Source organism: Neopelma chrysocephalum, unplaced genomic scaffold (assembly GCF_003984885.1).
Source record: "Neopelma chrysocephalum unplaced genomic scaffold, ASM398488v2 Primary Assembly neopelma1_97, whole genome shotgun sequence".
NCBI classification, from domain to species: Eukaryota; Metazoa; Chordata; class Aves; order Passeriformes; family Pipridae; genus Neopelma; species Neopelma chrysocephalum.
Window position 1 is genome coordinate 1654539 of NW_020897760.1, and position 11417 is coordinate 1665955.

The 11417-nt window shown below is 54.1% G+C and overlaps 1 protein-coding gene across 4 annotated transcripts; it reads left to right on the forward strand.

Moving 5' to 3' along the window:
• The first annotated feature begins 715 nt into the window (after positions 1–715).
• On the forward strand, positions 716–11417 carry AK4 (adenylate kinase 4). 4 transcript variants are annotated; one of them, XM_027694421.1, is made up of 6 exons: positions 834–930; positions 1190–1272; positions 7277–7396; positions 8693–8892; positions 9187–9305; positions 10118–11417. In XM_027694421.1, exons 2-6 carry the CDS (start codon positions 1227–1229, stop codon positions 10230–10232), a joined length of 600 nt encoding a protein of 199 aa, XP_027550222.1. In that variant the 5' UTR covers positions 834–930; positions 1190–1226; the 3' UTR covers positions 10233–11417. The 4 variants fall into 4 exon arrangements, with proteins under 4 accessions (XP_027550220.1, XP_027550221.1, XP_027550222.1 ...); XM_027694419.1 differs by lacking the exon at positions 1190–1272 and having other exon boundaries at positions 716–930; XM_027694420.1 differs by lacking the exon at positions 1190–1272 and having other exon boundaries at positions 786–930; positions 8720–8892; positions 10118–10232.

Genomic DNA, 11417 nt, shown 5'->3' on the forward strand with positions numbered 1-11417 from the left:
CACACACACACACACACACACACACACACACACACACACACACACACACGGAGCCACACGCCACCCCCCGCGGTACCACCAGCCCCTGAGCACCGCGGGCTGTACTTTGCGGTCTCTGTGTGTGGGCTGTGCATGTGCAGCTGCGATCGCCCGCCGTGTATGTGCGACCATTTTCAGCCTGTTTACAGGCTGTGCATCCTCTGCGGGCTGTGCATTCTCCGGCTGTGCATCCACAGGTTGTGCCTTCCCCGGTTGTGTGTTTGCCGGCTGTTTGCAGGCTGTACCTCCACAGGTTGTACCGGTACCATCGCGGGCTGCAGTTGCCGGCCGTGTCCGCAGCCCGTGCACTCCCGCCCCGCTGTGTCCGCCCCGGTGGTCGCGGTCCCCCGCGGCCCCCCCGGCTCCCTGCGGGCACGGCCGTGCCGGGCGTGCGGGACGTGCCCTGGGATCCCGCGGAGCCGCTTCCATGGGTGGCGCGGCTCCGGGACCTCCCGCCGCTGTGCCCGCCCCGCGCCGAGCCGGGACGTGCCGAGCCGAGCCCAGCTGAGCCGAGCCCAGCCGGGCAGAGCCGCGGGGGCCCCGTCGGGCCGCGGGGCTGCGCGGGCGGCTGCGGGACTACAAGTCCCAGGGTGCCGCGGCCCGAGGGGGCGGGCGGGCGGCGGGAGCGGAGCGGCCGCGGGGCTCCCCCCGCCCTGCTGATGTGTACGGGCGGTGCGGGGGGAGCGGCGGGCGCGGGGCCGGAGAGACTGACGCGTGTACTGCCCCGCACGGCTCCGGCAGCCGGAATGGCCTCCAAGCTGCTGCGGGCCGTGGTGCTGGGACCCCCCGGCTCGGGCAAGGGGACGGTGTGCGAGAGAATCGCCCGCAGCTTCGGGCTCCAACACCTCTCCAGCGGGCAATTCCTGCGGGAGAGCCTCGGCGGCGGCGATGGTAAGTGCCCGCGGGGCCGCCCCGTCGCGGGGAGCGGCGAGACCGGGATGTCCCTGCCCCGCGCATCTTCGACGGGGCAGCGATGGCGATGGGATGGGGATGAGGACAGGGTAGGGATGGGGATGAAGATGGGAGTGGGATGGAGATGGGAATGGAGATGGGATGGGATCCACATTCCCCCCTACACACCCCGGATCCACTACAGGTTGTTTTCTTTCCGGGGATTTGGCACAGCTCATTCATCGCCTTCTCCCTCCAGCCTGAGCTGACGGAGCTGCCCGATAAAAGTGGGGTTGATGCCGCGGGTGCCGTGGGTGTGCGACAGTTTTATCTCTGTCCCAGGTGATTAAGCTCCGGAGAGGTCGGTAGGAATAACCCACCTGCCCGTGCACTGATGGTTAACGGCGGCGTGTATGTGTTATTAATAACTTCATCCTGCCTCAGGTGGCTGTTCAGGGATGGGGGGAAAACCTAAAGCGGTGGATGGCAGATGGCTGGAATGCTGGTGCACACTGTGCCCGCACAACACCCACGGTGGGAGGGATGCATTGGGAACACGCATTTGTCCACAGGAGAAACCCTGTTGGGAATATTCCTCCGTGTCATGGGGTGCTGTGGCCAGGGGCTGTGCTGTGCTGTGCCTTGTGGCAGGGCCGGGGGTGTTACAGGGTGCTGGTGTGTGCTCCCCACTCCTTATGAAACTCCCTTCCAGAAGCAGGGAGTTGGAGGAGGTGGGTGTCAGTACCCACCCTTGCACAGGTTACCCCCTCGAGACTCTTTTTTAGGGCTGGCAGCAATCCTGCCTATCCCATGTCTGACATCCAAGTGCAAACCCCATGGGAGATGGGATGTGCTGTGCCCATGTCCCAGGCTGCTGAGGTGCTCCTGGTTCTGGTGAGGCTCTGGAGCAGCTGTGCTGCACCTCAGCTCCTGCTCGGGTTCCTCTGCAGCTGCCATTAGGCAATCCCAGTATATTTCTTTTTTCAGCAGTTCCTTCTCTCCTTTGCTAATGTGTGAAAGACCGACCCGGGGGGGAAGCTGACTCACTGGGCAGAGGAACGGTGAAACGGTGTGGAGGCAAAACAAGCCAGAGAACATAGAAGTGATTTCCCTTTTTAGAAGGGTGATGAAAACAGGGAGAAAAATTAGAGAGGCTGAAGTTTTGGAGAGGTATGTGGTGCAAGGGCGTTGCACATAGCCCTGTGCTGGTCACTCATGTAAAAATATCCAGATTTCCTTTGGTAAATAAAAAGGACAATAATATTTCCTTTGGAGAGAGGCTGAAAAGTTGGAAAATCTCGATGAGGGCTTTGGCTGAAGGACAGAAAGATGGGGTGAAAAGCCAGCAGAGGTGCAGTGTGTGGAGAGGCGCAGCGTGGTGAGACCATGCCCATCTGGGAACTTCCACAATCAAGTTCTGAATGAGTCACTGTCTTGAATTTTATATTTCAGTTATTGCTCTTGCTGTAGAGCTTCTCTGGGGACACTGGAGAAGGAAGAAGGGGCTGTGAATGGAGTTAGCTGAAGGTGTTTCCCAAAGTGTCTCGCGTACATTCAGTTTCCCAAAGGAAACAACACAGAGAAGTGCAGGGAAAATTACTCAGAAGGAAACCAGCTGTATGTGTGACGTTCGGGTCCCACCTTTGACTCAGCCTCTGCTTACAGCTCTCAGTAAGCTCCAGCTATTTGCTTTTTTTTTTTGCTATTTGCTTTGGACAAGCTGTTACATGACTGTGCTGCTGTGTGCCAGCTCTGGGGGAAACCAGGTGGAAGTAGATTCTCTTCCCAAGTTAATCAACTCTTCCACTGGCTTTGCATTGTGGGGGAGCTGGGGCTCTGCAATACCAACAGAATCATTACAGGCTCATCATCCCAGAGGGAACCATGAATCCAGTGTTTTTAGAGAGTCAATGCACCAGGGATTTTCCTGCTTGCCCGTGCCAGACATAAAGTGGCCGTGGCTGAGGGTTCAGGCTGGGGGGGCACAGAGGGCTCCAGCTGCCGGAAGAAGCTGGAGAACCCAGCGTGGAGAGCATTCCAGGCCCGCTGCTGGTGTCCATGTTGGCATTCTCAGGGAACAAGGACTTCACAGCCAGGCAAAGCCACTGAATGCGTGGCTGCTCCTGAAGGGTGCTAAGTTGTGCTACAGCAACCCTGAAGTGCATCCACTCCTGCCCATGTGTCTCTTAATTAGAGTCTCTCAGTGAGTGGCTGCTCTGCTGTAGGAAAAGGCCTTTTCAACATCTTGGAAGTCTTAGAGGCTGTGTTTTTGGTGCTAGGCAGGGCTGCTGGAGGGTGGTGAGCTGTTTCCTTGGCCAGTACTTGCCCCGGAACCCGAGTGGTCATCTCTGGTGCTAGTGGCATTCCAGGCTCCAGGACTCTGCAGTTAATTTGCAAAACAACTTAATTGGCTTTGGCTGAGAGTCTGTGAGTCTTGTGTCTGCCCTACTGCTCCCTTTCAGGTGCTTTGTTGGAGACAGAAGTGGTTCCTATCCCTTCCTCGTGATGGATTTCATTTGTTAGCATCCACCAAGGGACACACAAAACAAAATTCCAAGGGGGATGTGGGCTGGCCCCACAGTCCTTCTCCCACCTTTCCCAGGGTTTTTTGCTGGCAGAGCCACACTGTCCTGGTTGGTGATCAAAGCTGACCTCAGGGGATGCAGCCTGCTAGCCCTCTGCTTTTCCTTGGGGTCCCTGCTATATCCCTGTGTGTGGGAGCAGCTGCAGTGCTCTGGCCACAGGGTCTCCCCCAGCACTGGCTGTTGCCCTCCAGAAAGATCTCGCTGTCCATCCAGTGTCATGGCCTGCATTTGGGGCCACTCCAGGCTCCAGCTCCCCAAAATGACATCCTGATGCTGAGGACAGGATTGGAACAAGGGCCTGGATTCAGTGTCTGTGTCAGGAAAAAGGTCTTGGGGTCCCAAAACTGGGGTGACATCTGGTGTGGCTTAACTGCAGTGGAGCACAGACAACTGTGTCACTGCCCTGTTCACACCCAAGGTTTCTCCTCTCTGTTAGTCTGGATCGTGTTGCTGTAGCCTAAATAATAGGAAAAAAAACATGCTAAAGATTTTGCCATAGGGCAGAAAGTCTGGGGTTATCATGCAGGGTCTGGAGGCTGCTGAGTGCTGTGTTTGGGAACAGCCTCTCCTCCAGCCTGTCCTTCCTGGCCCTGGGAGGCTGCTGTGTGGATTGTGGCCTCAGGAGTGGGACACATCTCTCAGGGCTGTGACTGTGTTGCTGTGATAAAGAGGGACAGATCAGGGCCACGTGGGGGAAGCCACTGAGAGCTGGAAGTCCCATGAGTTAAAGGGCAGATTAAACCCATGGTCATTAGATTAATGGGATTAATCTCATGGGTCAAAAGGCTGGGTTTGAGCTCAGCACAAACAGCACCTAAGGAGCCCTTTGCTACCTGGAGTAACTGCAGAGTAATGCCTGCACCCCCTCTATGCACCCAGCCACAGCAATGGGGATTTGGTGCTGTGCAGTTCCACAGGGGTGAGTCCCAGCTCCTCATGTCGAGGGACTTCGATTTTCCACCCTGCTTGGGAAGGACTGCCCAAACCCTGCTTCCCTCTGGCCTGAGGCTGGGGAGGGCTGCATCGGGGTAGAGTCTTACCTGGAGCAGGCTGAGCTTCAGGACTGACAGCTGGTGGACCGGGAAGGGGATATCAACTGTTAAACTTGGAGTTAAAGGCTGCCTGGAAGAAACCCCAAGGGCTGTGGCTGCTGGGATAATGCACTCCAGCACATCCTGGGTATTGGGGGTCTGGAGACTGGGCATATCTGCAGGTCCTTCATGTAAAATCCATCCCTGTTCCTCCTTAGGGAGGGAAGGGGTGGCAGTGCTGCCTGTACTTTGGAGGAGGGAGAAGCTCCAGGAGCTTTCTGGAAGCAGTCAGCATTCTGTGCTAGTGTGTGGACCCCCATGGTAATGCATTCCATGTCCACGTGCTGGTGTGTCCCTCTGGCACACACGGCAGGCACATAAGAGCAGCATTCCCAACAGCAGGAATTGTCCATCACAGAGCAGTGGAGAGCTGACCACCCGTATCAGGGGCGTGGGAAAGCTGCAGCCTCTGGGATGCAGGACTGTGGGCCTGTATTCCCAGACTGTATTCCCAGCCCCAACTGGGGCTCGGTGTGTTTTGGTTTGCAGCTCCAGGCCCAGCTCCAGCAGCCCTGCCGAGCCACAGCTGGTCCCTCGGATGGCCACCCCTCCTCGGGGTGACAACCAGACCTTCTGTGGCAGCTGCAGCCTCTGTGGTCACCGGCTCTGCCCCAGGAGCAACCCTGCCCCGAGGACATTCCTGTCCTGGGAGCATCCCTGCCCTGCCAGGGAGCACGTTCCCTGCAAGCCTCTGGCACTGTGCAGACCATGTGAATAAATATCAAACCATGTAGGCAGATGCAATACTATTTCTGCCCTCGCAGGTCTCCATACTGGTTGCATAAGTGCATCATTTCCATCCATGAGTACTTTGCTTTTCCAAGCAGGATCACTGCCGGCAGCGCTGGTGACGTCTGGGCAGTGACAGAGAACTTGTCATTGAGAAAAGGTGTTTTCTGCCCTTGGTTCCTGGCAATCACTGTGGCCCTGAGCAAAGAGCCGCTCAGCAGGGCGAGCTGGAATGCCTTTATGGATCAGAGGGAGTGGGATGTGATCCCGGTCCCTGCGGTGACTCAGCCTCGCAGGCCGGTGAGTCAGCGCCGGCTGCCTGCCCATTCTGAAGCAGGTTGGATTCTGGATTCCAAAATTCTGGATTCTTGGCCCTGGTCCAAGAGGAAAGGGGCTGGACCTCTTCTGGTGTCAGGAGAAGGACTTGTCACACACAGTGGGAAAGAATATTTGCATTTTCCCAGCAGTTCCTTTGGATTTTAGATTCAACCCAGGAGCCCCACCTGCCCTGCTTTTCAGCCAGGCATCCTCTGCAGATCATTTTGGGAGTTCACAAGGTTTCCTGCACACACCCAACCCCACACTCCCAGGGGGATCTGTTCGGGCTGGTTTCTCCCTTAGATCAGATGAATTCTCTCCAAGAACTGTATAGCTTGCAAAAACTCCCTCCTGCAGCTCAGGAATTCATCCCACAGCCAGGTGCACGTGCTGCCCGCTTTGACATCTTGCTGCAGCCTGGAAAACCAGAGCCTGCCTCAAAATGCAGGATCCTGTGGCTTATTTTTAGAGAGGACTCATACTTTGAGAGGGCTAAAATGTGCTGTCCTCACCAGAAATCGTGCAACAAACAGATTGCAAAATTGTTCATTTCTGGTGACAAATGCTATTTCAGCTGCTGTGGGAAGAAGAGGAGGTGTACGTCAGGTCCTGGTCCAAGGGGAAAGAGGCTGGACTTCTCCTGGTGGCAGGAACGGGACTTGTCACACATGGGGACAAAGAATATTTGCATTCCCCAAACAGTTTCCTTGTGTCTCTGAGTGGCTCCAAGAAAATCACAGGCAAACTGTAATCACGGAATGGTTTGGGTTGGAAGACCATCTAAACTGGGGAGGTTGGAACAAGGTCCCTTCCAACCCAAACCAGTCTGTGATTCTATGATCTTCTAGTTCCACCCCCTGCCATGGGCAGGGACACATTTCACTAGCCGAGGTTACTCCAAGCCCTGTCCAACCTGGCCTTGGACACTTCAGGGACGGGGCATCCAGGGCTTCTCTGGGCAAACCGTAACTGGGTCTCCCCACCCTCACAGGTAGGAATTCTTTCCCAATTTCCCATCTAACCCTGCTGTCTGTCAGTGAGAAGCCACTCCAGGCCCTTGTCCGAAGTCCCTCTCCAGCTTCCAGGAGCAGCCGAAGCCGAGTGATGCAGGAGCCAGGCAGAAGCCCAGGAAGGAGTGTTTACCTTGCAATTACACGTCAATTACGTTCTCAAGGATTTGCTTTTGGGAATAACTTTCTTATCGGAGCATATTTTAAGTAGAGACTCTGAAATCTTCAAGCCCTGTGGGTGGGAAGCAAGTTCAGTGTCTTCAGGACATTTCATACCTGTGCCAGTGTCATCTGTAACTGCACTGGACCCGTCTCCTGAACCAAAGGAGCTCCATGTGTTGGCACATCCAGCTGGTGCCAGTGCCCCTTGCTCTGTCAGCCAAAGGCTTGGCTGGGATCACCATGTTCCTGCTCTCAGGTATCTCAGGTATTTCCATTTCTCCAGCACCAAAATGACCATGTGGCCCCAGCTACCAAGAGCAACTGTGAGCAGAGCGATGGATGAGCCATTTGAGAGGACAGGCAGGATTTGAGGGGGAGCGATATTTTTTAACTGGAAATGTCATGGGGTTTTTTTATTGCTCTTGGTTTTTTTATTTCTTCTCTTGAACAGAAGTTGGTGTCTTGGCAAAGCAGTACCTTGAGCGAGGCCTTCTGGTGCCCGACCACGTCATCACGCGCGTGATGATGACGGAGCTGGAGAAGCGGCGGGAGCAGCACTGGCTGCTCGATGGTGAGTCCCCTCTGGACACGAAAATGCCAGCCCCCCTCAAAACATCATCTTGCTGCTAATGGTTTGGCAATACCAGGAGAGAGAAAAGCCAGAAGGTGTCTTTGCTGGTGGAGGGAGGGGAGGCAGGAGCCGACCTGCTGGCAGGGACATCTGCCTGCATGTGTTTCTTCCCCTTGCCCTTGGCAGTAGCACGTGCGTGTCCAGCTGAGCCTTTGGCACGCGGCCGGGAAAGGGAAAGGCAGGGAAAGGGGATGGGTTGTTCATGAAGCAGAGCCAGAGAGCAGAGCAGTGCTGGAGACACGCCAAGAAAAACCTCTTACTGCCTCCACAAGTGTGTGAAGTGGTTCTTCAAAGCCAAAAGCCACCTGAGGTGGAGAGGGAGGAGACGCTGAGAGCAAACAGGTAAGGCCAGGTGTCCTTTTCCATGGCAGCAGGGTTGGAACTGGAATCAAACAATCACAGAATCCCAGAAGGGTTTGGGTTGGGAGAAACCTTAAAGTTCATCTTGTTCCACCTCTCGCCATGGGTAGGCACACCTTCCAGTAGCTCAGGTTGCTCCAAGCCCCATCCAACCTGGCCTTGAACACTTCCAGGGATTTGGCAGCTACAGCTTCTCTGCGCAACCTGTCCTCAGCTTCTCTGCGCAACCTGTCCTCAGAGGGAAGAATTTCTTCCCAATATCCCACCTAACCCTGCCCTCTGGCAGTAGGAAGCCATTCCCCCTTGTCCTGTTCCTCCAGGCCCTTGTAAAAAGTCCCTCTCCATCTTTCTTGTTGGCTCCCTTCAGGTCTTTAAGGTCCCTTCCAACCCAAACCATCTTGGGAGTCTATTATTCTCTGCTCCCAGCTGCTCACTGGCTTTTCCAAAGCAAAGGTACCACCCACCACCTTCAGAGGACAGAACCATTTGATCACAGTGTCCTTGATGCCCTCCATGTAAACCAGCAGCTTGTCCCTTATCTATGTACAGCACTTTGTTTCCTTCAGGTTTTTCCTTGTAATTCCAGCATTTCTTCCTGTTTTGCTGTTGCCTGTTCCCTCCTACTTGCCCCCAGCCCCCGTGCAGGGACACCAGACACATCTTTGCAGGAAAACCTGAGCCCACAGCGACCTATGTGTCATATTTCAGGAGCTGGTGCTGTGGGAGCTGTTTTTTATTGTAGCCATATGGTGGTGTCTGCCTTTCACACCACTTGTGCTACAGCACAGGGAGGAGCTGCAGTGGATTTGCAGCTCTGGAGCTGCGTGATGGATGGGTTTGGTTCCATTCTTGCTGCTTTCCTACCTCTCATTCCAGCCCCTTTACATTGTGGTGACTGCACAGGTTTTCCTCGCACACTGGGACAAGCCAAGGCACTGGACAGGATCTGTGAGCTGGACCTGGTGATCAGCTTGAACATTCCCTTCGAGACGCTGAAAGATCGTCTGAGCGCCCGCTGGGTCCACCCGGGCAGTGGGAGGGTCTACAACATGGACTTCAACCCCCCCCATGTCCAGGTAAGAGCCCATGGAGCTGGCTGGGAATGATCCACAAAAGGAAAAGATCAGACAAGCTTTTCTCTTCATGACCTGGGATGCTGAAAAAAGCATTGAGAGAGCAATCCCAGGTAGTAGCACTGAGCGCCGATTTGCCTGAGGAGTTATGCTAAATGTTATAGGAATATGAGATTTATGCTAAATGCTGTCCAGGATGGTGGATGGATGCAGAGCAGGATGAGGTGTTAGTCAGAGAGCTCCAGCTGGATGATGGGGCTGGTGGCCACATCCCCTGATGGTGTTTCCCTCCTGCAGGGCATCGATGACCTGACGGGAGAGCCCCTGGTGCAGCGCGAGGATGACAGACCCGAGGCTGTGGCTGCCAGGCTCAGAAAGTACAAAGATGCTGCAAAGCCTGTAATAGAGTTGTACAAGTGAGTTGGATCATGAGAAAAAAATCACAGCATGCCTGTAAAAACAGGCCCAAGTGCTGTTTCGCCAGCCCAGTCCTGTGCCCACATCCCCACAGCCCCAGGAGCCCCGGCACAGCCCCAATAGATTTTTGGGATGCAGATCACTGTGCTCAACAGCACAAGCCCAGCCCTTCATTGCAGCCAAGCCCTGGCCCTGGAGGGGCCTCCCTTGGAGGGAGTAGGTTGATCTAAAGGAATTCACAACTCCTGTTTGTCTTGCTGGGCTCCATACAGAGCTTTGCCAGGGCTGGCAATGGGAGGCATATTTTGGCTGTGACAGAAGGCACAGATCCAGGGTGGTCCATGCCATGCAAAAATCAGTCCAGGGCCCTGAGGGGTTTGAGTGGAACATGGGGGTGGTTGGCAAGAGGGCAGGAGAAGGGCAAGACTCCGGCGCTGGCTCAGATGGGTCTGCTGGGAGCAGAGGAGTGTTTCAGGGCTTGTCCCCTGGTAGTTTGGAGCAGTTGTGCCATGGCCAACTTGGGAATAGATGGATTAACATAGGGTGACAATCCACTGCTGAAAAGGTGCGAGATCCTGGGAGTGTTTTTAAGTGCAGAAGTGGTCCTTGAGGGGCCAAAATCACCCTTGCAGGAGAGGGGGGAGAATCACAGAATCCTGGAATGGTTTGGGTTGGAAGGAACCTTAAAGACCATCTTGTTCCATCGGCAGGACACCTTCCATTAGGTTGCTCCAAGCCCCGTCCGACCTGCCTGTGGATACCCCTGTCCGCAGGAAGGCTGGTGCTGACCTCTTCTCCCATCTCTTTCCAGGAGCAGAGGCATCCTTCACTCCTTCTCGGGCACTGAGACCAACAAAATCTGGCCCTACGTGTACACCCTGCTGTCCAGCAAGATCCCACCTGTTCTCTCGGACGAGGAGAACTAAACACTTGTGCCAAGGACCAGGAGTTCACTCCACCATGGATTTGGTTCCTCTGTGCAGTGCCAGGGCTGTGCTCAGATTAGGTGACGGTGTACTGGGTGCCGTTGGTGGGTACCAGTATAGCCAGTGTCAGGGTGAAAAGATCTTTGTTTATAAGGTCAGGTTTGTTAGAATAAGGGTTTTTTTCCTCTTTTGAGGCTATAAATTATTCCTGCCTATGGTCCATCATGGATCAGTGATGCAGACCCAGGTAATGATCATTCCAGGTTTACACAGCTTGCCATGGTGTCCTTGCCACCCCCTTCCAACCCCCAGTCCCTGTTTGAGCCTACAATGTGCCATCCTGTTGCTCCACAGGACTATTTACTGCTGAGTACTCTCTAGGTTGAGTTTTCTTTCCTATAAATTATTTTATATTAAATTTATTTCTTAGAGAAATAAAGCTCTAGAAAGCAACACTTAGCCCAGTGGGAACTGGGGAGCAACATGGAAAACGTGTATGCTACAAAGCTCAGAGATGTGAAGATCACATTTCCAGCATTAATATACATAAAAGAGGGAAAACATTGGAGGAAAAACACACACTTGTACTCCTTCCATAGAGACAGATGAATTCCATGTTATAAAAAGCTGCTGTATAGTCTGGTTTTTTGGAATGCTGTGAGACTGAGCAGGATCTGGGCTGGGAATGAGTAGCACTCCTTTGTGCTTACCTTGTTTATAGCTTTTAATACTACAAGATAGTCATGTTATAAGAGTTTCTCTCAAAGATTTATGTGTGCTTCAGTTTTGGGGAGAAATCAACTCGTTCCATCTTCTGTGCTGCCTTTGTCCCTGAGGTCTCCTGGCCATGGGGGTTCCCTAAGCTGTTCCTGCTGTGGCTGCAGCATCCCCGGCGAAATGACTCCCTATCCATAAAACCCCAGAGATCCTTCCTTTCTTGGGATGCATCCAGGGGCTGCTGAGGTGTTTCCCCATGATTTACAGCACCATTGGAGTGTGTTGGGGCCGGGCAGAGTCACTTTTCTCAACTGGAAGTACTGTCACCCTCTTTGGTGGTGGGATGCAGTACCTAAGCAATGGGGACATTCCCCTTGTCTCCTCGAGTTGCCTTATTTTATAGACTATATATTTAAGAAAAAAAAAAGCAAGATGTGTATTTTTAAAGGTTTAAAACAAACAAAAAGC